Below are 24,518 nucleotides of genomic sequence, written 5' to 3' on the forward strand. Positions count from 1 at the left end.
GTTGAGGATTTTTATTTATTTGATTCATTTTTAGAATATAGCTGTAATGCAACAAAATGTGGAAAAATGATGGGGTCTGAATTCTTTCCATAGTTTGATTTGTTTAACACTTTTTTGATTCCTACATGATTCCATATGTGTTATTTCATAGTTTTGACGTCTTCACTATTATTCTACAATGTAGGAAATAGTCAAAATAAAGAAAAACCTTTGAATGAGTAGGTGTTCAAACTTTGGACTGGTCCTGTATGACAGAGCACAACAATAACAATTGTGATATTAAATGGGTATTTAATGGGTATTTAATGTCAAAGGCAACCTCATGTGTTTTACACAGAGCGTTAATTCCTCTGGAGGACTGACGGCCTAATGTATGGAGCCTTGTTTGAGAGCTCTGAGGTCCCAAAAGATGGATCTCTACTGTATTTCCTCAATAGAAAAACCCATAGTGTTTTTACAGCTAAACTCTCTTGGTGATCGCTGAGTGAAGCAGAAGCAAAACAAACCAATAACAGGTAAAGAAGGCTTATTCAGGATTTCTCCAAAGGGTTAGTTAGTTCTCTGTTTTGTTGTGAAAATTTCTTGTCAGTCGGTCAGATGCAGATTCCTGGAGTTACCAAATCCTCCGAGTTCCATCCTTTCTACACAGGCACAGGCTTCAGGAAGCTAAGGATTGTGGGAAAACTTCTCCAAGACAAGTCTTTGGCATGACGAGTTAGCTGTATGTCAAAGAAAGGATCTTGGGATCTTTACAAGTGTCTCAAATATCACTGGATAATGAATACAATTGTTTACAAAATCAATTAAAACCCAAAATAAAAGATGGAGAATGAAATCAGTCTGTTGTGCTGCCCAGCAGAAGTCTCATCAGTCTCAGATCCACGAAGCTTCCCTGGAGACAGTCCTGTTTCTGTGTTGGAGTCCGTGGTAATCAATCAATCAATGATATCTGTAGCTCTGTAGCTTTGTTGTCTGTTAGTACCTGTTGTTGGTGTTTCTCTTATTATTGTCGTTGTTGTTGCTGTTGTTGTTGTTGATGTTTTCTTATTTTTTTAATTTTTTAAAATCTTTTCAACTTTGACTTCATAATCTCTCTTTATTTTCTACTTAACGTTGTGTGAAACTTGAATTAAATGATCAATGTAGGATGTCCATTAACATGTGCAGAGAAATAGAAGACTCTCCTTAATTTCTTCCACAGTAATTAAACATTTACATCTGAGAAAGAGAGAAAGAGAGAAAGAGAGAGAGAAAGAGAGAGAGAGAAAGAGAGAGAGAGAGAAAGAGAGAGAGAGAGAGAGAGAGAGAGAGAGAGAGAGAGAGAGAGAGAGAGAGAGAGAGAGAGAGAGAGAGAGAGAGAGAGAGAGAGAGAAACAAAAAAAACAGAGTTAGAAACTGAGGAACAGCACAACAAAGTCATTTCAGCGTCTCTTGAAATAAACAGCTTATGTACTGAATGTGAATAAAGACTCAACTATTGTTATCAACTAATGGTGTGACTGTGTATAAAGACTGACAAAGTGTGTCACATCCGGCCTATTTGTCTGCTTGGATAAAGTCAAGGACAGGATGTCTGCACTGGCAGACAGAGGCCCTACTCTCTCCTCTATATTATTTACATTTACATTTAAGTCATTTAGCAGACGCTCTTATCCCCTCCATACTATCTCCTCTATATTATCTTCAATATACTCTCTCCTATCTCATCTCTCCTCTCTCCTATCTCATCTATATTCTATACTATCTCCTCTATATTATCTTCGATATACTCTCTCCTATCTCATCTATATTCTATACTATCTCCTCTATATTATCTTCGATATACTCTCTCCACTATATTTTCTCCTCTACATTCTATACTATTTACTCTATATTCTATACTATCTCATCTCTCCATTTTACTATCTCATCTCTCCACTTTACTATCTCCTCTCTCATCTCTCCACTTTACTATCTCCTCTCTAATATCTCCTCTCTCCTCTTCACTCTCTCCCTTCTCATCTTTGCTATCTCCTCTTTACTATCTCCTCTTACTATCTCCTCTCTCCTCTTTACTATCTCCTCTTTACTATCTCCTCTTTCATCTCTTCTCTCTCTCTTCTCTCCTAACCTGGTGCTGTATCTCCTCTCTAATCTCTCCTCTCTGCTCTCTTCTCTTTCTTTTCCTGGTGCTATTTATCTCCTCTCCTCTCCTCTCCTCTCCTCTCCTCTCCTCTTCTCTTCTCTTCTCTTCTCTTCTCTTCTCTTCTCTTCTCTTCTCTTCTCTTCTCTTCTCTTCTCTTCTCTTCTCTTCTCCTCTTCTCTTCTCTTCTCTTCTCTTCTCTTCTCTTCTCTTCTCTTCTCTTCTCTTCTCTTCTCTTCTCTTCTCTTCTCTTCTCCTCTCCTCTCCTCTCCTCTCCTCTCCTCTCCTCTCCTCTCCTCTCCTCTCCTCTTTCCTCCTTCTTCTCTCTCCCTGCTTTCCTCTTTCCTCCCCTCTTCTCTCTTCTCTCTCCCTACTTTCCTCTTTTCTCTTCTCTGCCCTCTCTCCTCTTTCCTATCTTCTCTCCTAACCAGGTGCTATCTCTCCTATCTCCTATCGCCTCTCTTCTCTCTCCTATCTCCTCTCTCCTCTCTCCTCTCTCCTCTATACTCTCTGCTCTCTCCTCTCTGCTCTCTCCTGTCTCCTCTCTTCTGTCTCCTCTCCTCTCTCTTCTCTTTTCCCTGTTGCTATCTCTCCTCTCTCTTCTCTCCTCCATCCTCTCATCTCTCCTGTTGCTATCGCTCCTCTCTCTACTCTCTTCTCTCTCCTCCTCTTCCTCCTGTTCTGTTTGGTTCACAGTAATCTCGTTTTGGTTTCACCACATGAGGGCCACTATTAGAGCCCCTAGCAGCAGACACCAGTGTAGTGTATATTAGTCAGGACTCACCACATGAGGGCCCCTAGCAGCAGACAGCAGGAGAACCAGAGGAGGGGTGAGAGGAGAGTTGAGGAAGCATCATCCACTGGGACGCCCGCCCGATGGGGCTCTGCTGAGGGAGGGGCTGGGGAAGGGGTAGTGTCTGGAACACAGCCAATAAGACACAGCAAGTTAGAGACACAGCCAATAAAAAGAGCAGAGATCACACAGGTCCAATCAGAGGACGGTAGAAGGCTGCCAGAACATGTCAGAACACTTAGGTGTTGAAGCAATGCAGTCCATCACATGATTGTGTTATAGCCCCTCGTCTAAGAGAACGCTGTAGGCTGTTTGAGAATCCTAACCTGTCTACATGTTGTTAGAAGTAGAGGGAAATGGTTACAGTACTATAACATCTCAGTACAGCCTGTAGGCTTTCTGGTGCTCATGTGAATTCCCTTTATTTTTCTGGCTGACTTCTCACTAGTCACAACACACCTGTCAACATGTCACTAGCAGGACGGATGAACGTTCACTAGTTCATATCATCATAAACGGAGACTGAATGAATTGTAATCTGCAAGAACAATCAATAACTACATACAGTATCTACATACAGGGACAGATCCAGGGTCAGTATCTACATACAGGGACAGATCCAGGGTCAGTATCTACATACAGGGACATATCCAGGGTCAGTATCTACGTACAGGGACAGATCCAGGGTCAGTATCTACATACAGGGACAGATCCAGGGTCAGTATCTACATACAGGGACAGATCCAGGGTCAGTATCTACATACAGGGACAGATCCAGGGTCAGTATCTACATACAGGGACAGATCCAGGGTCAGTATCTACATACAGGGACAGATACAGGGTCAGTATCTACATACAGGGACAGATCCAGGGTCAGTATCTACATACAGGGACAGATCCAGGGTCAGTATCTACATACAGGGACAGATCCAGGGTCAGTATCTACATACAGGGACAGATCCAGGGTCAGTATCTATTTACAGGGTCAGTACCTTATTAACAATGTACAGGGATACTGGAATGATGGAGGTAGATATGTATAGGGGGAAGGTGACTAGGCATCAGGATATATGATAAACAGAGTAGCAGCAGCATAAATTTGGATTGTATGCGCGTTTTGTAGAGACAGTATGAATGTGTTTGCATGTTGTTTTGGAGTGTCAGTGTGTGTAGAGTCCTGTGAGTGTGTGTGTAGAGTCCTGTGAGTGTGTGTAGAGTCCTGTGAGTGTGTATAGAGTCCTGTGAGTGTGTGTAGAGTCCTGTGAGTGTGTGTGTAGAGTCCTGTGAGTGTGTGTGTAGAGTCCTGTGAGTGTGTGTGTAGAGTCCTGTGAGTGTGTGTGTAGAGTCCTGTGAGTGTGTGTGTAGAGTCCTGTGAGTGTGTGTAGAGTCCTGTGCGTGTGTGTAGAGTCCTGTGCGTGTGTGTAGAGTCCTGTGCGTGTGTTTAGAGTCCTGTGAGTGTGTGTAGAGTCCTGTGAGTGTGTGTAGAGTCCTGTGAGTGTGTGTAGAGTCCTGTGAGTGTGTGTAGAGTCCTGTGAGTGTGTGTAGAGTCTTGTGAGTGTGTGTAGAGTCCTGTGAGTGTGTGTGTAGAGTCCTGTGAGTGTGTGTGTAGAGTCCTGTGAGTGTGTGTGTAGAGTCCTGTGAGTGTGTGTAGAGTCCTGTGAGTGTGTGTAGAGTCATGTGAGTGTGTGTAGAGTCCTGTGAGTGTGTGTAGAGTCCTGTGAGTGTGTGTAGAGTCCTGTGAGTGTGTGTAGAGTCCTGTGAGTGTGTATAGAGTCCTGTGAGTGTGCATAGAGTCCTGTGAGTGTGCGTAGAGTCCAGTGAGTGTGCGTAGAGTCCTGTGAGTGTGTGTAGAGTCCTGTGAGTGTGCGTAGAGTCCTGTGAGTGTGTGTAGAGTCCTGTGAGTGTGTATAGAGTCCTGTGAGTGTGCGTAGAGTCCTGTGAGTGTGTGTAGAGTCCTGTGAGTGTGCGTAGAGTCCTGTGAGTGTACGTAGAGTCCTGTGAGTGTGCGTAGAGTCCTGTGAGTGTGCGTAGAGTCCTGTCAGTGTGTGGGTAGAGTCCTGTGAGTGTGTGTGTAGAGTCCTGTGAGTGTGTGGGTAGAGTCCTGTGAGTGTGTGGGTAGAGTCCTGTGAGTGTGTGTAGAGTCCTGTGAGTGTGTGTAGAGTCCTGTGAGAGTGTGTGTAGAGTCCTGTGAGTGTGTGTAGAGTCCTGTGAGTGTGTGTAGAGTCCCGTGAGTGTGTGTAGAGTCCTGTGAGTGTGTGTAGAGTCCTGTGAGTGTGTGTAGAGTCCTGTGAGTGTGTGTGTAGAGTCCTGTGAGTGTGTGTGTAGAGTCCTGTGAGTGTGTGTAGAGTCCTGTGAGTGTGTGTGTAGAGTCCTGTGAGTGTGCGTGTAGAGTCCTGTGAGTGTGCATGTAGAGTCTTGTGAGTGTGTGTAGAGTCCTGTGAGTGTGTGTAGAGTCCTGTGAGTGTGTGTAGAGTCCTGTGAGTGTGTGTCGAGTCCTGTGAGTGTGTGTCGAGTCCTGTGAGTGTGCGTGTAGAGTCCTGTGAGTGTGCGTGTAGAGTCCTGTGAGTGTGCGTGTAGAGTCCTGTGAGTGTGTGTAGAGTCCTGTGAGTGTGTGTAGAGTCCTGTGAGTGTGTGTAGAGTCCTGTGAGTGTGTGTAGAGTCCTGTGAGTGTGTGTAGAGTCCTGTGAGTTTGTGTAGAGTCCTGTGAGTGTGTGTAGAGTCCTGTGAGTGTGTGTAGAGTCCTGTGAGTGTGTGTAGAGTCCTGTGAGTGTGCGTGTAGAGTCCTGTGAGTGTGCGTGTAGAGTCCTGTGAGTGTGCGTGTAGAGTCCTGTGAGTGTGCGTGTAGAGTCCTGTGAGTGTGTGTAGAGTCCTGTGAGTGTGTGTAGAGTCCTGTGAGTGTGTGTAGAGTCCTGTGAGTGTGTGTAGAGTCCTGTGAGTGTGTGTAGAGTCCTGTGAGTGTGTGTAGAGTCCTGTGAGTGTGTGTAGAGTCCTGTGAGTGTGTGTCGAGTCCTGTGAGTGTGTGTCGAGTCCTGTGAGTGTGCGTGTAGAGTCCTGTGAGTGTGCGTGTAGAGTCCTGTGAGTGTGCGTGTAGAGTCCTGTGAGTGTGTGTAGAGTCCTGTGAGTGTGTGTATAGTCCTGTGAGTGTGTGTAGAGTCCTGTGAGTGTGTGTAGAGTCCTGTGAGTGTGTGTAGAGTCCTGTGAGTTTGTGTAGAGTCCTGTGAGTGTGTGTAGTGTCCTGTGAGTGTGTGTAGAGTCCTGTGAGTGTGTGTAGAGTCCTGTGAGTGTGCGTGTAGAGTCCTGTGAGTGTGCGTGTAGAGTCCTGTGAGTGTGCGTGTAGAGTCCTGTGAGTGTGCGTGTAGAGTCCTGTGAGTGTGTGTAGAGTCCTGTGAGTGTGTGTAGAGTCCTGTGAGTGTGTGTAGAGTCCTGTGAGTGTGTGTAGAGTCCTGTGAGTGTGTGTAGAGTCCTGTGAGTGTGTGTAGAGTCCTGTGAGTGTGTGTAGAGTCCTGTGAGTGTGTATAGAGTCATGTGAGTGTGCGTAGAGTCCTGTGAGTGTGTGTAGAGTCCTGTGAGTGTGTGTAGAGTCCTGTGAGTGTGTGTGTAGAGTCCTGTGAGTGTGTGTAGAGTCCTGTGAGTGTGGGTAGTGTCCTGTGAGTGTGTGGGTAGAGTCCTGTGAGTGTGTGGGTAGAGTCCTGTGAGTGTGTGTGTAGAGTCCTGTGAGTGTGTGTGTAGAGTCCTGTGAGAGTGTGTGTAGAGTCCTGTGAGTGTGTGTAGAGTCCTGTGAGTGTGTGTAGAGACCCGTGAGTGTGTGTAGAGTCCTGTGAGTGTGTGTAGAGTCCTGTGAGTGTGTGTAGAGTCCTGTGAGTGTGTGTGTAGAGTCCTGTGAGTGTGTGTGTAGAGTCCTGTGAGTGTGTGTAGAGTCCTGTGAGTGTGTGTAGAGTCCTGTGAGTGTGTGTAGAGTCCTGTGAGTGTGTGTAGAGTCATGTGAGTGTGTGTAGAGTCCTGTGAGTGTGTGTAGAGTCCTGTGAGTGTGTGTAGAGTCCTGTGAGTGTTTGTGTAGAGTCCTGTGAGTGTGTGTAGAGTCCTGTGAGTGTGTGTGTAGAGTCCTGTGAGTGTGTGTAGAGTCCTGTGAGTGTGTGTAGAGTCCTGTGAGAGTGTGTGTAGAGTCCTGTGAGTGTGTGTAGAGTCCTGTGAGTGTTTGTGTAGAGTCCTGTGAGTGTGTGTAGAGTCCTGTGAGTGTGTGTAGAGTCCTGTGAGTGTGTGTAGAGTCCTGTGAGTGTGTGTAGAGTCCTGTGAGTGTGTGTAGAGTCCTGTGAGTGTGTGTAGAGTCCTGTGAGTGTGTGTAGAGTCCTGTGAGTATGTGTGTAGAGTCCTGTGAGTGTGCATAGAGTCCTGTGAGTGTGCGTAGAGTCCTGTGAGTGTGTGTAGAGTCCTGTGAGTGTGTGTAGAGTCCTGTGAGTGTGTGTAGAGTCCTGTGAGTGTGTGTAGAGTCCTGTGAGTGTGCATAGAGTCCTGTGAGTGTGTGTAGAGTCCTGTGAGTGTGTGTAGAGTCCTGTGAGTGTGCATAGAGTCCTGTGAGTGTGTTTAGAGTCCTGTGAGTGTGTGTAGAGTCCTGTGAGTGTGCATAGAGTCCTGTGAGTGTGCATAGAGACAGTGCACACATTTAAATGAAGTATAAGGGTAACCTCAGATTTTCTGTGTAGCCAAACTGCTAGCTATTTAGAAGTCTTATGGTTTAGGAATAGAAGATAGTCCAGTAGCCATTTTGTTAGCTAGTTAGCAGTCGTGTGGCTTGGGGATACAAATTAGTCCTGTAGTAATTGTGTTAGCTAGATAGCAGTCTTAAGTCTTGGGGATAGAAATGAGTCCTGTCATATTTGTGTTAGCTAGATAGCAGTCTCTTATGGAAGATGTTCAGGAGTTTATTGGGGTCACATTGATGCACCGGTACCACTTGCTGTGCGGAAGCAGAGAGAACAGTCCATGGCTCGGGTGGCTGGAGACTTAACGATTTTCCGGTTCTTCCTTTCACACTGCCTGATATAGAGGTCCTGGATGTCAGGGATCTCGGCCCCAGTGATGTACTGGGCAGTCAGCACCCCTCTTTGTAGAGCCATGTGATCGAGGTGCTGTTGCCATACCTTGCAAGCAGTGATTCAGCCAGTCAAAATGCTCTCAATGGCGCAGCTGTAGAACTTTTTGATGATTTGAGAGCTCATGCCAAATCTTTTCATCTTACTGAGGGGGAAGAGGCACTGTTGTGGCTTCAGAGTGGACTCTGATTTGGACTCTGAGGAACTTGAAGTTCTCAACTGGCTCCACTGCTGCCTACCTGGTAAACTAACAACCAATCAACCAATCAACCAACCAATCAATCAACCAATCGACCAATCAAAAGACAGCTGTGTACCTTCCCCCTCAAGCAGACACCAAGACGACCCTCAAGGAACTTCACTGGACTCTATGTAAACTGGAAACCATGTATCCTGAGGCTGCATTTATTGTAGCTGGGGATTTTATCAAGCACATTTGAGAACAAGGCTACCTAAATTCTATCAGGATATTGCTTGCACCACGTGCCGGGGTAATACACTCGACCACTGCTACTCTAACTTTCGTGATGCATACTAACCCTCCCCCGCCCTCCCGTTGGCAAATCCGACCACGACGCCATCTTGCTCCTATCGTCTTATAGGCAGAAACTCAAACAGGATGAACCAGTGACTAGAACCATTCAACGCTGGTCTGACCAATCGGAAGCCACACTTCAAGATTTTTTTGATCACGCAGACTGGAATATGTTCCGGTCAGCCTCAGAGAACAACAACGACCTATACGCTGATTCGGTGAGTGAGTTTATAAAGAAGTGCATTGGAGATGTTGTACCCACTGTGACTATTAAAACCTACCCTAACCAGAAACCGCGGATGGATGGCGGCATTCGCACAAATCTGAAAGCGCGAACCACTTTATTTAACCATGGAAAGAGGTCTGGGAATATGGTTGAATTTAAACAGTGTAGCTATTCCCTCCGCAAGACAATCAAACAAGCGAAATGTCCGTCCGCACACTTGGTCCGTCCCTACACCGGTACAGGGACAAGGTGGAGTCGCAATTCAACGGCTCAGACACGAGACGTATGTGGCAGAGTCTACAGACAATCACGGATTACAAAAAGAAAACCAGCCACGTCACGGACATCGACCTCACTCTTCCAGACAAACTAAACACCTTCTTTGCCCGCTTTGAGGATAATACAGTGGCACTGTCGCAGCCCACTAATCCTATGACGGTGCCACGTTGAAAGTCACTGTCACCAACGGGGCTGAAATAGCTGAATCCACTAATTTGAAGGCATGTCCACATACTTTTGACCATGTTGTGTAAGAAGTTGGTCTTTCAGATGGTATTTTGGGCCAATGGTCATCTAGTAAACATGTATTCAGTAATCTTTCTCATACATATGTTTATTCATTCACAACTAAGATGTTGCTGGACCGGTTGGTCCGCTGCACAGGCAGTGTGGTACCCCGGTCTTCAAATCAAATCAACTTGAACTGTTCACATGCGCCGAATACAACAGGTGTAGACTTTACTGTGAATGCCTACTTAAAAGCCCCTTCCCAATAGTGCAGAGCTAAAATGTAAGGAAATAGTAACACAATATAATAACAATAATGAGGCATGAAGGCATATTAGTACTGAGCGAATGTGTAAGGGTACCAGGTAATTACATGGCTATATACAGGGAGTACCAGGTAATAACATGGCTATATACAGGGAGTATCAGGTAAAAACATGGCTATATACAGGGAGTACCAGGTAATAACATGGCTATATACAGGAAGTACCAGATAATAACATGGCTATATACAGGGAGAACCGGGTAATAACATGGCTATATACAGGAAGTACCAGATAATAACATGGCTATATACAGGGAGTACCGGGTAATAACACAGCTATATACAGGGAGTACCAGGTAATAACACGGCTATATACAGGGAGTACCGGGTAATAACATGGCTATATACAGGGAGTACCGGGTAATAACATGGCTATATACAGGGAGTACCAGGTAATAACATGGCTATATACAGGGAGTACCAGGTAATAACATGGCTGTATACAGGGAGTACCGGGTAATAACATGGCTATATACAGGGAGTACCGGGTAATAACATGGCTATATACAGGGAGTACCAGGTAATAACATGGCTATATACAGGGAGTACCAGGTAATAACACGGCTATATATAGGGAGTACCAGGTAATAACACGGCTATATACAGGGAGTACCGGGTAATAACATGGCTATATACAGGGAATACCAGGTAATAACATGGCTATATACAGGGTGTACCAGGTAATAACATGGCTATATACAGGGAGTACCAGGTAATAACATGGCTATATACAGGGAGTACCAGGTACTAATATAGATTCCTGCTGTGGTAGAGTATATTATATAAGGAAACAGAGTTACAGAAAACGTTTGACCTCTGTCATTGCCAACAAAGGGTATATAACAAAGTATTGAGATAAACTTTTGTTACTGACCAAATACTTATTTTCCACCATAATTTGCAAATAAATTCATTAAAAATCCTACAATGTGATTTTCTTGATTTTTTCCCCTCATTTTGTCTGTCATAGTTGAAGTGTACCTATGATGAAAATTACAGGCCTCTCTCATCTTTTTAAGTGGGAGAACTTGCACAATTGGTGGCTGACTAAATACTTTTTTGCCCCACTGTATGTGAACAGTGTGTGTTTGTGTGTGAGTAAGGAAGTAGTTGCAGTATATTGGATGTCCAGCAGGGAGCAGTAGAGAGCTGAGATGGATTTCCATTCCTACAGTGTATCAAAATATCATTAGAATCAACCCAGTAGCCCCCTTTTTTTTCCCAATTTTCGCCTAAATGAAATACCCAAATCTAACTGCCTGTAGCTCAGGCCCTGAAGCAAGGATATGCATATTCTTGGTACCATTTGAAAGGAAACACTTTGAAGTTTGTGGAAATGTGAATTGAATGTAGGAGAATATAACACAATAGATCTTGTAGAAGACAATACAAAGAAAAAACCAACCAGTGTTTTCTTACCAACATCTTTGAAATGGAAGAGAAAGGTCACTGTTATAGCCATCACTCTGGTTGTAATTCCGATAGTGTCCACAAGATGGCAGCAGTGTATTAGCATAATTTCACACTTTTAGTGTGAAGTAACCAAGGTACATTTGGGCAAATCGTGAAAATGACAGTCGCATTAATATTTAATTTTTCTTCAAGAATATCGTCAAATCGGTATACTTGGACTTTGATTTAGATTTCCAAGTATTAGTAGCCATATTATAAGTTCAACATTTGCAAAATAACCAGTTTTCATAACTTCAGAATTCTGAATAGCCTTATCATTTTTGTCCAGAATGAAAAGCCATGCAGTTGTACAAGGTTAGTACCGACATTTTACAACATGGTGTCCGGATACTCCCATAAAGCCCAGCTCATTGGCTATCTAGCTAACTTTGTTTGACCCCGATTGGTGCTCATTTGACAAAGATAAAGTTGTTCAAGTGATGGCCGTCTGCGTCATCGGCGTGCCATGAAGGCGTCGCTCTCTGACCAAAATATGGTGTCCTATAGGATATACTACACTCCTAATGACATAGTGGAGTCTTGCTACCTTCTAGGATCTCTGAGGAATAGATATGAATGTGATTTGACTGGTTGAAACAACGTTGAGGGTTAGATTTTCACAGATTCCTTTCTTTGCAAATTGAACAAGTGGAAATACAAAATCGATCGTGCGTGCTATATGGACCTTTTTGGGATATGAAAAATGATTTTATCTAACAAAATGACATAGGGAGTTGAGGTAGAGTATAGGGAGTCTCTGGGACCCTTTGGATGATAAATCAGAGCAAGATTTCAGAATATAAATCCACATTTCACCTTCAGAGGTGAATTAATGAAACTTATCGCGTTGGAAAAAGTGTTTTGTTGTTAGGAGCTCACCTCAAACAATAGCACGGCATTTTTTCGCAGTAATAGCTACTGTAAATTGGACATAAGACACCTTGGAATGGAGTCTGCACCTGTTTCTCTCCGTACCTGTCTTTCTCTGCACCTGTCTCTGTCTGCACCTGTCTCTGTCTGTACCTGTCGCTGTCCCTATGGGTCCTGGTCAAATGTACTGCACTTAGGGTTAGCGTTAGGGTAGACGTAGGGTTAGGGGTCAGGTGTTAGTGTTAGCGTTGACTAGGTACCGAGGAGGGGCTCCTGCTCAGTGGTGGAGGTGATCTGTTTGGGTTCGTCCATCCAGGGGGTGGCATGCACCGCGACGCTCCAGTCACTCCAGGTGCCAATCTCCATGTCCTTAGCCGCCACCTGGATAATGTACTCCTTCCCTGCATACGCATCCGTTATGGTGTGGGCCGTACTGTCTGACAACTCCACCTGAAACACACCAATCAGAGAGGGAGGACATTTTCGAACCAATCAGATATCAGAAAGGGAAGAGGTAAAGACACAGGATGGTGATAACTGCATAATGACCACTAACCACTAAAAAGTTCTCCATATTTTAGGTTTATGTTACTGAATACATTGCAAGGACACTCAACAGCAGAATCAAAATGGAAGCCCTTTAATAAAAGCAACTATTTAATCAGAGAGAATCGACAGTACCTCTCATTGTCTACTGGGGTGTCTCTTCTTTTAGACAATCCAGTCAACACTGTCTGTGATAACCCTTTTTAAAAGCTCCTATAACACTGAGAGAAAGCTCATATAACACTGAGAGAAAGTTCCTAATTCACTGAGAGAAAGCTCCTTATAACACAGAGAGAAAGCTCCTATAACACAGAGAGAAAGCTCCAATAACAATGACAGAAATCTCCTATAACACTGAGAGAAATCTCCTACAACACTGAGAGAAAGCTCATATAACACTGAGAGAACGCTTCTATAACACTGAGAGAGCGCTCCTATAACACTGAGAGAAAGCTCCAATAACAATGAGAGAAAGCTCCTATTACACTGAGAGAAAGCTCCTATAACACTGAGAATAAGATCCTATAACACCGAGAGAAATATCCTATAACACTGAGAATATGACCCTATAAGACTGAGAGAAAGCTCCTATAACACTGAGAGAAAGCTCATATTACACTGAGAGAAAGCTCTTATTACACTGAGAGAAAGCTCTTATTACACTGAGAGAAAGCTCTTATTACACTGAGATACATCTCATATAACACTGAGAATAAGATCATATAACACCGAGAGAAAGCTCCTATAACACTGAGAGAAATATCCTATAACACTGAGAATATGACCATATAACACTGAGAGAAAGCTTCTTTAACACTATTAGAAAACTCCTATAACACTGAGATACATCTCATATAACACTGAGAATAAGATCATATAACACGGAGAGAAAGCTCCTATAACACTGAGAGAAATATTCTATAACACTGGGAATATGACCCTATAACACTGAGAGAAAGCTCCTTTAAGACTATTGGAAAACTCCTATAACACTGAGATACATAACATATAACACTGAGAATAAGATCATGTAACACTGAGAGAAAGCTCCTATACCACTGAGAGAAATATCCTATAACACTGAGAATATGACCATATAACACTGGGAGAAAGCTCCTATAACACTGAGAGAAAGCTCCTATAACACTGAGATACATCTCATATAACACTGAGAATAAGATCATGTAACACTGAGAGAAATATCCTATAACACTGAGAATAAGATCCTATAAGACTGAGAGAAATCTCCTGTTACATTGATACAGTTCATATAACAATGAGAGAAAGCTCCTTTAACACTATTAGAAAGCTCCTATAACACTGAGAGAAAGCTCCTACTGCACAGAGAAGAACAATGACTGAAACCCATTCCACCTGTCTGCGTTAGAAGACTGAGGTCTGAGGTCTGACACTCAGCCTGCGGTTTTCAAACTCTTCTGAGAACAACACGGTTTAACATCCATGTGTCCTCTCAGAGATATCCCCTAACACCCCCTGTGTCCTCTCAGAGATATCCCCCAACATCCCCTGTGTCCTCCTAGAGATATCCCTCAACACCCCCTGTGTCCTCTCAGAGATATCCCCCAACACCCCTGTGTCCTCTCAGAGATATCCCCCAACATCCCCTGTGTCCTCTCAGAGATATCCCCCAACACCCCCTGTGTCCTCTCAGAGATATCCCCCAACACCCCCTGTGTCCTCTCAGAGATATCCCCCAACACCCCCTGTGTCCTCTCAGAGATATCCCCCAACACCCCCTGTGTCCTCTCAGAGATATCCCCCAACACCCCCTGTGTCCTCTCAGAGATATCCCCCAACACCCCCTGTGTCCTCTCAGAGATATCCCCCAACACCCCCTGTGTCCTCTCAGAGATATCCCCCAACACCCCCTGTGTCCTCTCAGAGATACCCCCCAACATCCCCTGTGTCTTCTCAGAGATATCCCCCAAAATCCCCTGTGTCCTCTCAGAGATATCCCCCAAAATCCCCTGTGTCCTCTCAGAGATATCCCTCAACACCCCCTGTGTATCCCCCAACACCCCCTGTGTCCTCTCAGAGATATCCCCCAAAATCCCCTGTGTCCTCTCAGAGATATCCCCCAACACCCCCTGTGTCCTCTCAGAGATATCCCCCAACATCCCCTGTGTCCTCTCAGAGATATCCCCCAACACCCCCTGTGTCCTCTCAGAGATATCCCCCAACATCCCCTGTTTCCTCTCAGAGATATCCCCCAACATCCCCTGTGTCCTCTCAGAGATATCCCCCAACATCCCCTGTGTCCTCTCAGAGATATCCCCCAACACCCCCTGTGTCCTCTAAGAGATATCCCCCAACATCCCCTGTGTCCTCTCAGAGATATCCCCCAACACCCCCTGTGTCCTCTCAGAGAAATCCCCCAACATCCCCTGTGTCCTCTCAGAGATATCCCTCAACACCCCCTGTGTCCTCTCAGAGATATCCCCCAACACCCCCTGTGTCCTCTAAGAGATATCCCCCAACATCCCCTGTGTCCTCTCAGAGATATCCCCCAACACCCCCTGTGTCCTCTCAGAGACATCCCCCAACACCCCCTGTGTCCTCTAAGAGATATCCCCCAACATCCCCTGTGTCCTCTAAGAGATATCCCCCAACATCCCCTGTGTCCTCTAAGAGATATCCCCCAACACCCCCTGTGTCCTCTCAGAGAAACCCCCCAACACCCCCTGTGTCCTCTCAGAGATATCCCCCAACACCCCCTGTGTCCTCTAAGAGATACCCCCCAACACCCCCTGTGTCCTCTCAGAGATATCCCCCAACACCCCCTGTGTCCTCTCAGAGATATCCCCCAACACCCCCTGTGTCCTCTCAGAGATATCCCCCAACACCCCCTGTGTCCTCTCAGAGATATCCCCCAACACCCCCTGTGTCCTCTCAGAGATATCCCTCAACACCCCCTGTGTCCTCTCAGAGATATCCCCCAACATCCCCTGTGTCCTCTCAGAGATATCCCCCAACACCCCCTGTGTCCTCTCAGAGATATCCCCCAACACCCCCTGTGTCCTCTAAGAGATATCCCCCAACACCCCCTGTGTCCTCTCAGAGATATCCCCCAACACCCCCTGTGTCCTCTCAGAGATATCCCCCAACATCCCCTGTGTCCTCTCAGAGATATCCCCCAAAACCCCCTGTGTCCTCTCAGAGATATCCCCCAACACCCCCTGTGTCCTCTCAGAGATATCCCCCAACACCCCCTGTGTCCTCTCAGAGATACCCCCCAACATCCCCTGTGTCCTCTAAGAGATACCCCCCAACACTTTGGTGAATGGAGAATAATGATCAAATACAGCTTTGTTTGGCTCCTACATTTACATTTTAATGGAACTGTCTTCTTCGTATTTGGTCATGAGTGTCGCTCACATCCCCTGAGACTGGCAGTCTTCCCTGCCACCTATACACACGTCTCTGAGACTGGCATTTCTTCCTTGCCACCTATACACACGTCTCTGAGACTGGCAGTCTTCCCTGCCACCTATACACACGTCTCTGAGACTGGCAGTCTTCCCTGCCACCTATACACACGTCTCTGAGACTGGCAGTCTTCCCTGCCACCTATACACACGTCTCTGAGACTGGCAGTCTTCCCTGCCACCTATACACACGTCTCTGAGACTGGCAGTCTTTGCTGCCACCTATACACACGTCTCTGAGACTGGCAGTCTTCCCTGCCACCTATACACATGTCTCTGAGACTGGCAGTCTTCCCTGCCACCTATACACACGTCTCTGAGACTGGCAGTCTTCCCTGCCACCTATACACACGTCTCTGAGACTGGCAGTCTTCCCTGCCACCTATACACACGTCTCTGAGACTGGCAGTCTTCCCTGCCACCTATACACACGTCTCTGAGACTGGCAGTCTTCCCTGCCACCTATACACACGTCTCTGAGACTGGCAGTCTTCCCTGCCACCTATACACACGTCTCTGAGACTGGCAGTCTTCCCTGCCACCTATACACATGTCTCTGAGACTGGCAGTCTTCCCTGCCACCTACACACACGTCTCTGAGAGAAGGTTTTCATTTCAATTCAACCATGCCTGCATCCCAAAAGCCTTTACAGTACTGTACACTACTTCTAACCACAGGCCCGTTTCATATCCACCATGTCTATCACCCTATATTCTAACCATAGAGACAATACCATATATATCACAAAATCATTATAACCATAGAGACAATACTATATATACCTTCATTATAACCATATATACAATACATTTTATAACTCCATTACAACCAGAGACAATACTATATCTAATTCCATTATAACCATAGAGACACTACCAGTATATATAACTACGAATACTCTACCTAAACTACCAACACTCTAGCTAAACTACCAATACTCTACCTGTACTACCTATACTCTACCTAAACTACCAATACTCTGCCTAAACTACCTATACTCTACCTAAACTACCTATACTCTACCTAAACTACCTATACTCTACCTAAACTACCTATAATCTACCTAAACTACCTACACTCTACCTAAACAACCTTTACTCTACCTAAACTACCTATACTCTACCTAAACTACCTATACTCTACCTAAACTACCTATACTCTATCTAAACTACCTATACTCTACCTAAACTACCTTTACTCTACCTAAACTACCTATACTCTACCTAAACTACCTAAACTCTACTTAAACTAACTTTACTCTACCTAAACAACCTATACTCTACCTAAACTACCTATACTCTACCTAAACTACCTATACTCTACCTAAACTACCTATACTCTACCTAAACTACCTAAACTCTACCTAAACTCTACCTAAACTCCCTAAACTCTACGTAAACTCCCTATACTCTACCTAAACTCCCTATACTCTAACTAAACTACCTATACTCTACCTAAACTACCTATACTCTACCTAAACTACCTATACTCTACCTTTACTCTACCTAAACTACCTAAACTCTACCTAAACTACCTAAACTCTACCTAAACTCTACCTAAACTCCCTAAACTCTACCTAAACTCCCTATACTCTACCTCAACTCCCTATACTCTACCTAAACTCCCTATACTCTACCTAAACTACCTATACTCTACCTAAACTCCCTATACTCTACCTCAACTACCTATACTCTACCTCAACTACCTATACTCTACCTCAACTACCTAAACTCTACCTAAACTACCTATACTCTACCTAAACTACCTATACTCTACCTAAACTCCCTATACTCTACCTCAACTACCTATACTCTACCTAAACTACCTATACTCTACCTAAACTCCCTATACTCTACCTCAACTCCCTAAACTCTACCTCAACTACCTAAACTCTACCTAAACTCCCTATACTCTACCTCAACTACCTATACTCTAACTAAACTACCTATACTCTACCTAAACTACCTAAACTCCCTAAACTCTACCTCAACTACCTATACTCTACCTAAACTCCCTATACTCTGCCTAAACTCCCTATGCTCTGCCTAACTACAAACACAGTGCCTTGCAAAAATATTCATCCCCGTTGGCAATTTTCCTATTTTGTTGCATTACAACCTGACATTGATATATATTTGGATTTCATGTGATGGGCATAGACAAAATAGTCCAAAATTGGTGAAGTGAAATGAAAAAAATTACTGTTTCAAAAAATTCTCAAAAATAAAAAACAGAAAAGGGGTGCGTGTATATGTGTTCACCCCCTTTGCTATGAAGCCCCTAAATAAGACCTGTTGCAACCAATTACCTTCAAAAGTCACATCATTTGTTAGATTGCACACAGGTGAACTTTATTTAAGTGTCACATGATCTCAGTATATATACACCTGTTCTGAAAGGCCCCAGAGTCTGCAACACCCAGAGTCTGCAACACCACTAAGCAAGGGGCACCACCAAGCAAGTGGCACCATGAAGACCAAGGAGCTCTCCAAACAGGTCAGGGACAAAGTTGTGGAGAAGTACAGATCAGGGTTGGGTTATAAAAAATTATACGAAACTTTGAACATCCCATGGAGCACCATTAAATCCATTATTAAAAAATGGAAAGAATATGGCACCACAACAAACCTGCCAAGAGAGGACCGCCCACCAAAACTCACGGACCAGGCAAGGAGGGCATTAATCAGAGAGGCAACAAAGAGACCAAAGATAACCCTGAAGGAGCTGCAAAGCTCCACAGCAGAGATTGGAGTATCTGTCCACAGGACCACTTTAAGCCGTACACTCCACAGAGCTGGGCTTTATAGAAGAGTGGCCAGAAAAAAAGCCATTGTGTAGAAGAAACAAATAAGCAAACACTTTTGGTGTTTGCCAAAAGGCATGTGGGAGACTCCCCAAACACATGGAAGAAGGTACTCTGGTCAGATGAGACTAAAATTGAGCTTTTTGTCCATCAAGGAAAACACTATGTCTGGCGCAAACCCAACAGCTCTCATCACCCCTAGAATACCATCTCCACAGTGAAGCATGTTGGTGGCAGCATCATGTGTGGGGATGTTTTTCATCGTCGGGGACTGGGTAACTGGTCAGAATTGAAGGAATGATGGATGGCGCTAAATACAGGGAAATTCTTGAGAGAAACCTGTTTCAGACTTCCAGAGATTTGAGACTGGGACGGAGGTTCACCTTCCAGCAGGACAATGACCCTAAGCATACTGCTAAAACAACACTTGAGTGGTTTAAGGGGAAACATTTAAATGTCTTGGAACTGCCTAGTCAAAGCCCAGACCTCAATCCAATTGAGAATCTGTGGTATGACTTAAAGATTGCTGTACACAAGCGGAACCCATCCAACTTGAAGGAGCTGGAGCAGTTTTGCCTTGAAGAATGGGCAAAAATCCCAGTGGCTAGATGTGCCAAGCTTATAGAGACATACCCCAAGAGACCTGCAGCTGTAATTGCTGCCAAAAGGTGGCTCTACAAAGTATTGACTTTGGAGGGTGAATAGTTATGCACGCTCAAGTTATCTGTTTTTTTGTCTTATTTCTTGTTTGTTTCACAATAAAAAACATTTTGCATCTTCAAAGTGGTAGGCATGTTGTGTAAATCAAATGATACAAACCCCCATTAATCCATTTTATATACATGTTGTAAGGCAACAAAATAGGAAAAATGCCAAGTGAGGAGAATACTTTTGCAAGCCACTGTACTCCACCTACACTACCTTTACTCTACCTAAACTACCTGTATTCTACCTTTACTCTACCTAAACTACCTGTACTCTACCTTTACTCTACCTAAACTACCTATACTCTACCGTAACTACCTGTACTCTCCCTAAACTACCTAAACTCTACCTAAACTACCTATACTCTACCTAAACTACCTAAACTCTACCTAAACTACCTATACTCTACCTAAACTACCTGTACTCTACCTACACTACCTCTACTCTACCTAAACTACCTATACTCTACCTACACTACCTGTACTCTACCTAAATTTAATAAACTACCTAAACTCTACCTAAACTACCTATACTCTACCTAAACTACCTAAACTCTACCTAAACTACCTATACTCTACCGTAACTACCTGTACTCTCCCTAAACTACCTAAACTCTACCTAAACTACCTATACTCTACCTAAACTACCTAAACTCTACCTAAACTACCTATACTCTACCTAAACTACCTATACTCTACCTAAACTACCTAAACTCTACCCAACCTACCTATACTCTACCTTAACTACCTGTACTCTCCCTAAACTACCTATACTCTACCTAAACTACCTAAACTATACCTAAACTACCTATACTCTACCTAAACTACCTATACTCTACCTATACTCTACCTAAACTACCTATACTCTACCTTTACTCTACCTAAACTACCTATACTCTACCTAAACTACCTATACTCTACCTTTACTCTACCTAAACTACCTATACTCTACCTATACTACCTATACTCTACCTATACTACCTATACTCTACCTAAACTACCTATACTCTACCTTAACTACCTGTACTCTCCCTAAACTACCTACACTCTACCTAAACTACCTATACTCTACCTAAACTACCTATACTCTACCTAAACTACCTATACTCTACCTATACTCTACCTAAACTACCTATACTCTACCTTTACTCTACCTAAACTACCTATACTCTACCTAAACTACCTATACTCTACCTAAACTACCTGTACTCTCCCTATACTCTACCTAAACTACCTATACTCTACCTACACTACCTGTACTCTACCTAAACTACCTATACTCTACCTACACTACCTGTACTCTACCTAAATTTAATAAACTTCCTATACTCTACCTAAATTATATAAACTACCTATACTCTATCTATACTCTACCTAAACTACCTATACTCTACCTAAATTATATAAACTTCCCTCAAAGCCAGGACAATGGGTTCGATTCCTGGGGCCACCCATATGTAAAATGCGTGACTGATGACTGTAAGTCGCTTTGGATAAAATCCTCTGCTAAAATCGCATATAAAAAGTCTACTTCCCCAGTGAAGACAGACAAAGAAGTGGCTATTATATTTAATGTAATAATGTCTGTCCAAACACAGCTAGAGATTCAAGACAGAGCAGCATTAAAATAAGACAGACAGATAAGTGGCTATTATATTTAATGTAATAATGTCTGTATAATAATCAAATGCCTGTTCAAACTCTGTGCTCGAGATTCAACACAGACCAGCAGCAGATCAGGATACTTCCAATACTTGGTCCGAGTACAGGGCCATGGAAAGCAGAAGTGCACTATGAAGGGACCATGGTTCCATTTAGGCCTATGAACACCTGAACACCTGAACACCTGAACACCTGAACAGCTGAACAGCTGAACACCTGAACACCTGAACCCCTGAACAGCTGAACCCCTGAACACCTGAACAGCGGAACAGCTGAACCCCTGAACACCTGAACCCCTGAACAGCTGAACCCCTGAACACCTGAACAGCTGAACCCCTGAACAGCTGAACACCTGAACAGCTGAACCCCTGAACAGCTGAACACCTGAACACCTGAACAGCTGAACACCTGAACACCTGAACAGCTGAACAGCTGAACCCCTGAACCCCTGAACCCCTGAACACCTGAACCCCTGAACAGCTGAACCTCTGAACACCTGAACACCTGAACAGCTGAACACCTGAACCCCTGAACAGCTGAACAGCTGAACACCTGAACACCTGAACCCCTGAACCCCTGAACAGCTGACCACCTGAACACAGTCTTGAGTTTTCTATTACAAATCTATCTCCTCTAGTCTGGCGTGAGGAGGGAAGTGGCAGGTTGTTGGAGGGAGAGAGAGAGAGATACCAATGATATCTAGTCACCGTTGCCCTAGAACAAACAAAACACTTGACATACCTCGACCTAAACATCAGCTCCACAGGTAACGTCCACAAAGCTGTGAACGATCTGAGAGACAAGAAGGCCCTTCTACACCATTAAAAGGAACATAAAATGTGACATCCCATTTATGATCTGGCTAACAATACTATGAGCAGGACCCATTTCCCTCTATGGTTGTGAGGTCTGGGGTCCACTTACCCACAGAATACACACATTGGGAGAAACACCTAATTGAAACTCTACCTGCAGAATTGAGAGAAAAACATGTTTGTGAATTATGCAAAACCCCAAATAATGCATGCATAGCAGAATTAGGACTACATTAGCTAATTATCAAAATCCAGTAAAGAGATGTTAAATTCTACAACCAGCTAAAAGGAAGCAATTCTCAAAACCATCCATAACAAAGCCATCACCTACAGGGAGAGGAACCTGGAGAAGAGTCCCCCTAAGCAAGCTGAGGTGGAAACTGAGGTCAACCAGTGAAGAACAAACTCCATTGTAAATACAACTCATAAATACGTTTATTTATTTTCCCTTTTGTACTTTAACTATTTGCACATCGTTACAACACTGTATAAATACATAATATGATATTTGAAATGTCTCCATTCCTTTGGAAGTTTTGTGAGTGTAATGTTTACTGTTTATTTTTATTTTTTATTTCACTTTTGTTTATATCTATTTCACTTGCTTTGGCAATGTTAACATATGTTTCCCATGCCAATAAAGTCCTTAAATTGAATTGAATTGAGCGAGACAGAGAGGGGGAAGGGCAAGACCAGAGGGAGAGGAAAGTGACCAGAGAGATTTGGAAATTGTTCAGAGATTACATAACGAAAGAGAGAGAAAGGAGAGTGACACCCCAGCCTGACTTCAGTCTTTTGGTAAATCGGCGCTTTGAAGCAACAGCATTCTATTATCTGAAACCAACATTCCTTCTGTGTCTGTGTCACGTATCTAGGGTCGGGAAGAGTAGCCCCAACATGCTGCTACCCACACAGAGAAACACACACACACACTGAGAAACACACACACACACAGACACAGAGAAACACACAGACACACACACACACACACACACACACACACACACACACACACACACACACACACACACACACACACACACACACACACACACACACACACACACACACACACACACACACACACACACACACACACACACACACACACACACACACACACACACACACACACACACACACACACACACACACACACACACAGAAACACACACAGAGAGAAACACACATACAATTTGGAAATTTGGCAGACACCCTTATTCAGAAACACACACAACCCTATGTTGTGTGTGTGTGTGTGTGTGTGTGTGTGTGTGTGTGTGTGTGTGTGTGTGTGTGTGTGTGTGTGTGTGTGTGTGTGTGCGTGTGCGTGTGCGTGTGCGTGTGTGTGTGTGTGTGTGTGTTTGACCCTGTGAATCCCTGCACTCCAGATTTATTCTCAGCCCGTCTCATTTCCTGTAAAGTAGATGTGACACCCTGGCCATGCATGACGCTGGACCCTAATTGACTGAGTCCGACCTATCACTGCAGCTACAGCTTCTCATCTCCCTGAATCTGAAGAGTGAAACACCAACCAACGGGAAGAGAGAGAGGGATTCTAACGGGAGGAAAGAGAGGGATTCTAACGGGAAGAGAGAGAGGGATTCTAACGGGAGGAGAGAGAGGGATTCTAACGGGAAGAGAGAGAGGGATTCTAACGGGAGGAGAGAGAGGGATTCTAACGGGAGGGGGATGAGAGAGAGAGATTCTAACGGGAGGGGGATGAGAGAGAGAGATTCTAACGGAGGGGGATGAGAGAGAGATTCTAACGGGAGGGGGATGAGAGAGAGAGATTCTAACGGGAGGGGGATGAGAGAGAGAGATTCCCAGTGTTCCATCTTCCAGCCTTCAGACTTTGTGTCTGACTCTTCACTGCTGGGAGGAGAGTGGCTGGGGGTGAAATGGAAGCTGTCAATCCGACTAATGAGACACCCCCCTCTAACCACATTCCAGATGGATATTTGTAAGGCTGAGCTTTTCTTTATTCCGGCCATCAGCGTTCACAGATAGAAATTTTGCCTATGATGCTAACAAAATTGTACCTTTACAGAGGAGCAAATGGTTAGTATGTTGCCAAGGTGATGACGTGTGCTTGCAAAGCAAAGGGTCATTAGTTTCGGTCGTTTTACAGACAGGGTCAGAAAAGGAGGCCAAACTGTGAAGCTGTTGCGGTGATGCCTGTCATACAGGCTACGTACGATTCTGGTTTCAATCTCCAACCACCAAGTAACCACTGTGGTATAGTACAGCAGTACCTCCCCTTTAACACTACTACAGCACAGTAATACCTTCCCTTTAACACTATTAGAGAACAGTAATACCTTCCCTTTAACACTATTAGAGAACAGTAATACCTTCCCTTTACCAATATTAGACCACAGTAATACCTTCCCTTTAACACTATTAGACCACAGTAATACCTTCCCTTTAACACTATTAGAGCACAGTAATACCTTCCCTTTACCAATATTAGAGCACAGTAATACCTTCCCTTTAACACTACTACAGCACAGTAATACCTTCCCTTTAACACTATTAGAGCACAGTAATACCTTCCCTTTAACACTATTAGAGCACAGTAATACCTTCCCTTTAACACTATTAGAGAACAGTAATACCTT

General features: G+C 44.1%; 1 protein-coding gene across 1 annotated transcript in view; it reads right to left on the reverse strand.

The window, feature by feature from the left end:
- Positions 1 to 1,112: 1,112 nt before the first annotated feature.
- The window catches only part of LOC139539723 (ciliary neurotrophic factor receptor subunit alpha-like), a 688,039-nt gene continuing 664,633 nt past the window's right edge, over positions 1,113 to 24,518 (reverse strand). Inside the window, exons 7-9 of the mRNA XM_071342926.1 lie at positions 12,181 to 12,370; positions 2,907 to 3,039; positions 1,113 to 1,218 (exon numbers count right to left, since the gene is read on the reverse strand). Coding sequence (XP_071199027.1) covers position 1,218; positions 2,907 to 3,039; positions 12,181 to 12,370 — 324 coding nt within the window. The 3' untranslated portion in view covers positions 1,113 to 1,217. The remainder of the gene's footprint in view (positions 1,219 to 2,906; positions 3,040 to 12,180; positions 12,371 to 24,518) is intronic.

This window comes from Salvelinus alpinus, chromosome 1, assembly GCF_045679555.1.
Source record: "Salvelinus alpinus chromosome 1, SLU_Salpinus.1, whole genome shotgun sequence".
In the NCBI taxonomy this organism is placed as follows: Eukaryota; Metazoa; Chordata; class Actinopteri; order Salmoniformes; family Salmonidae; genus Salvelinus; species Salvelinus alpinus.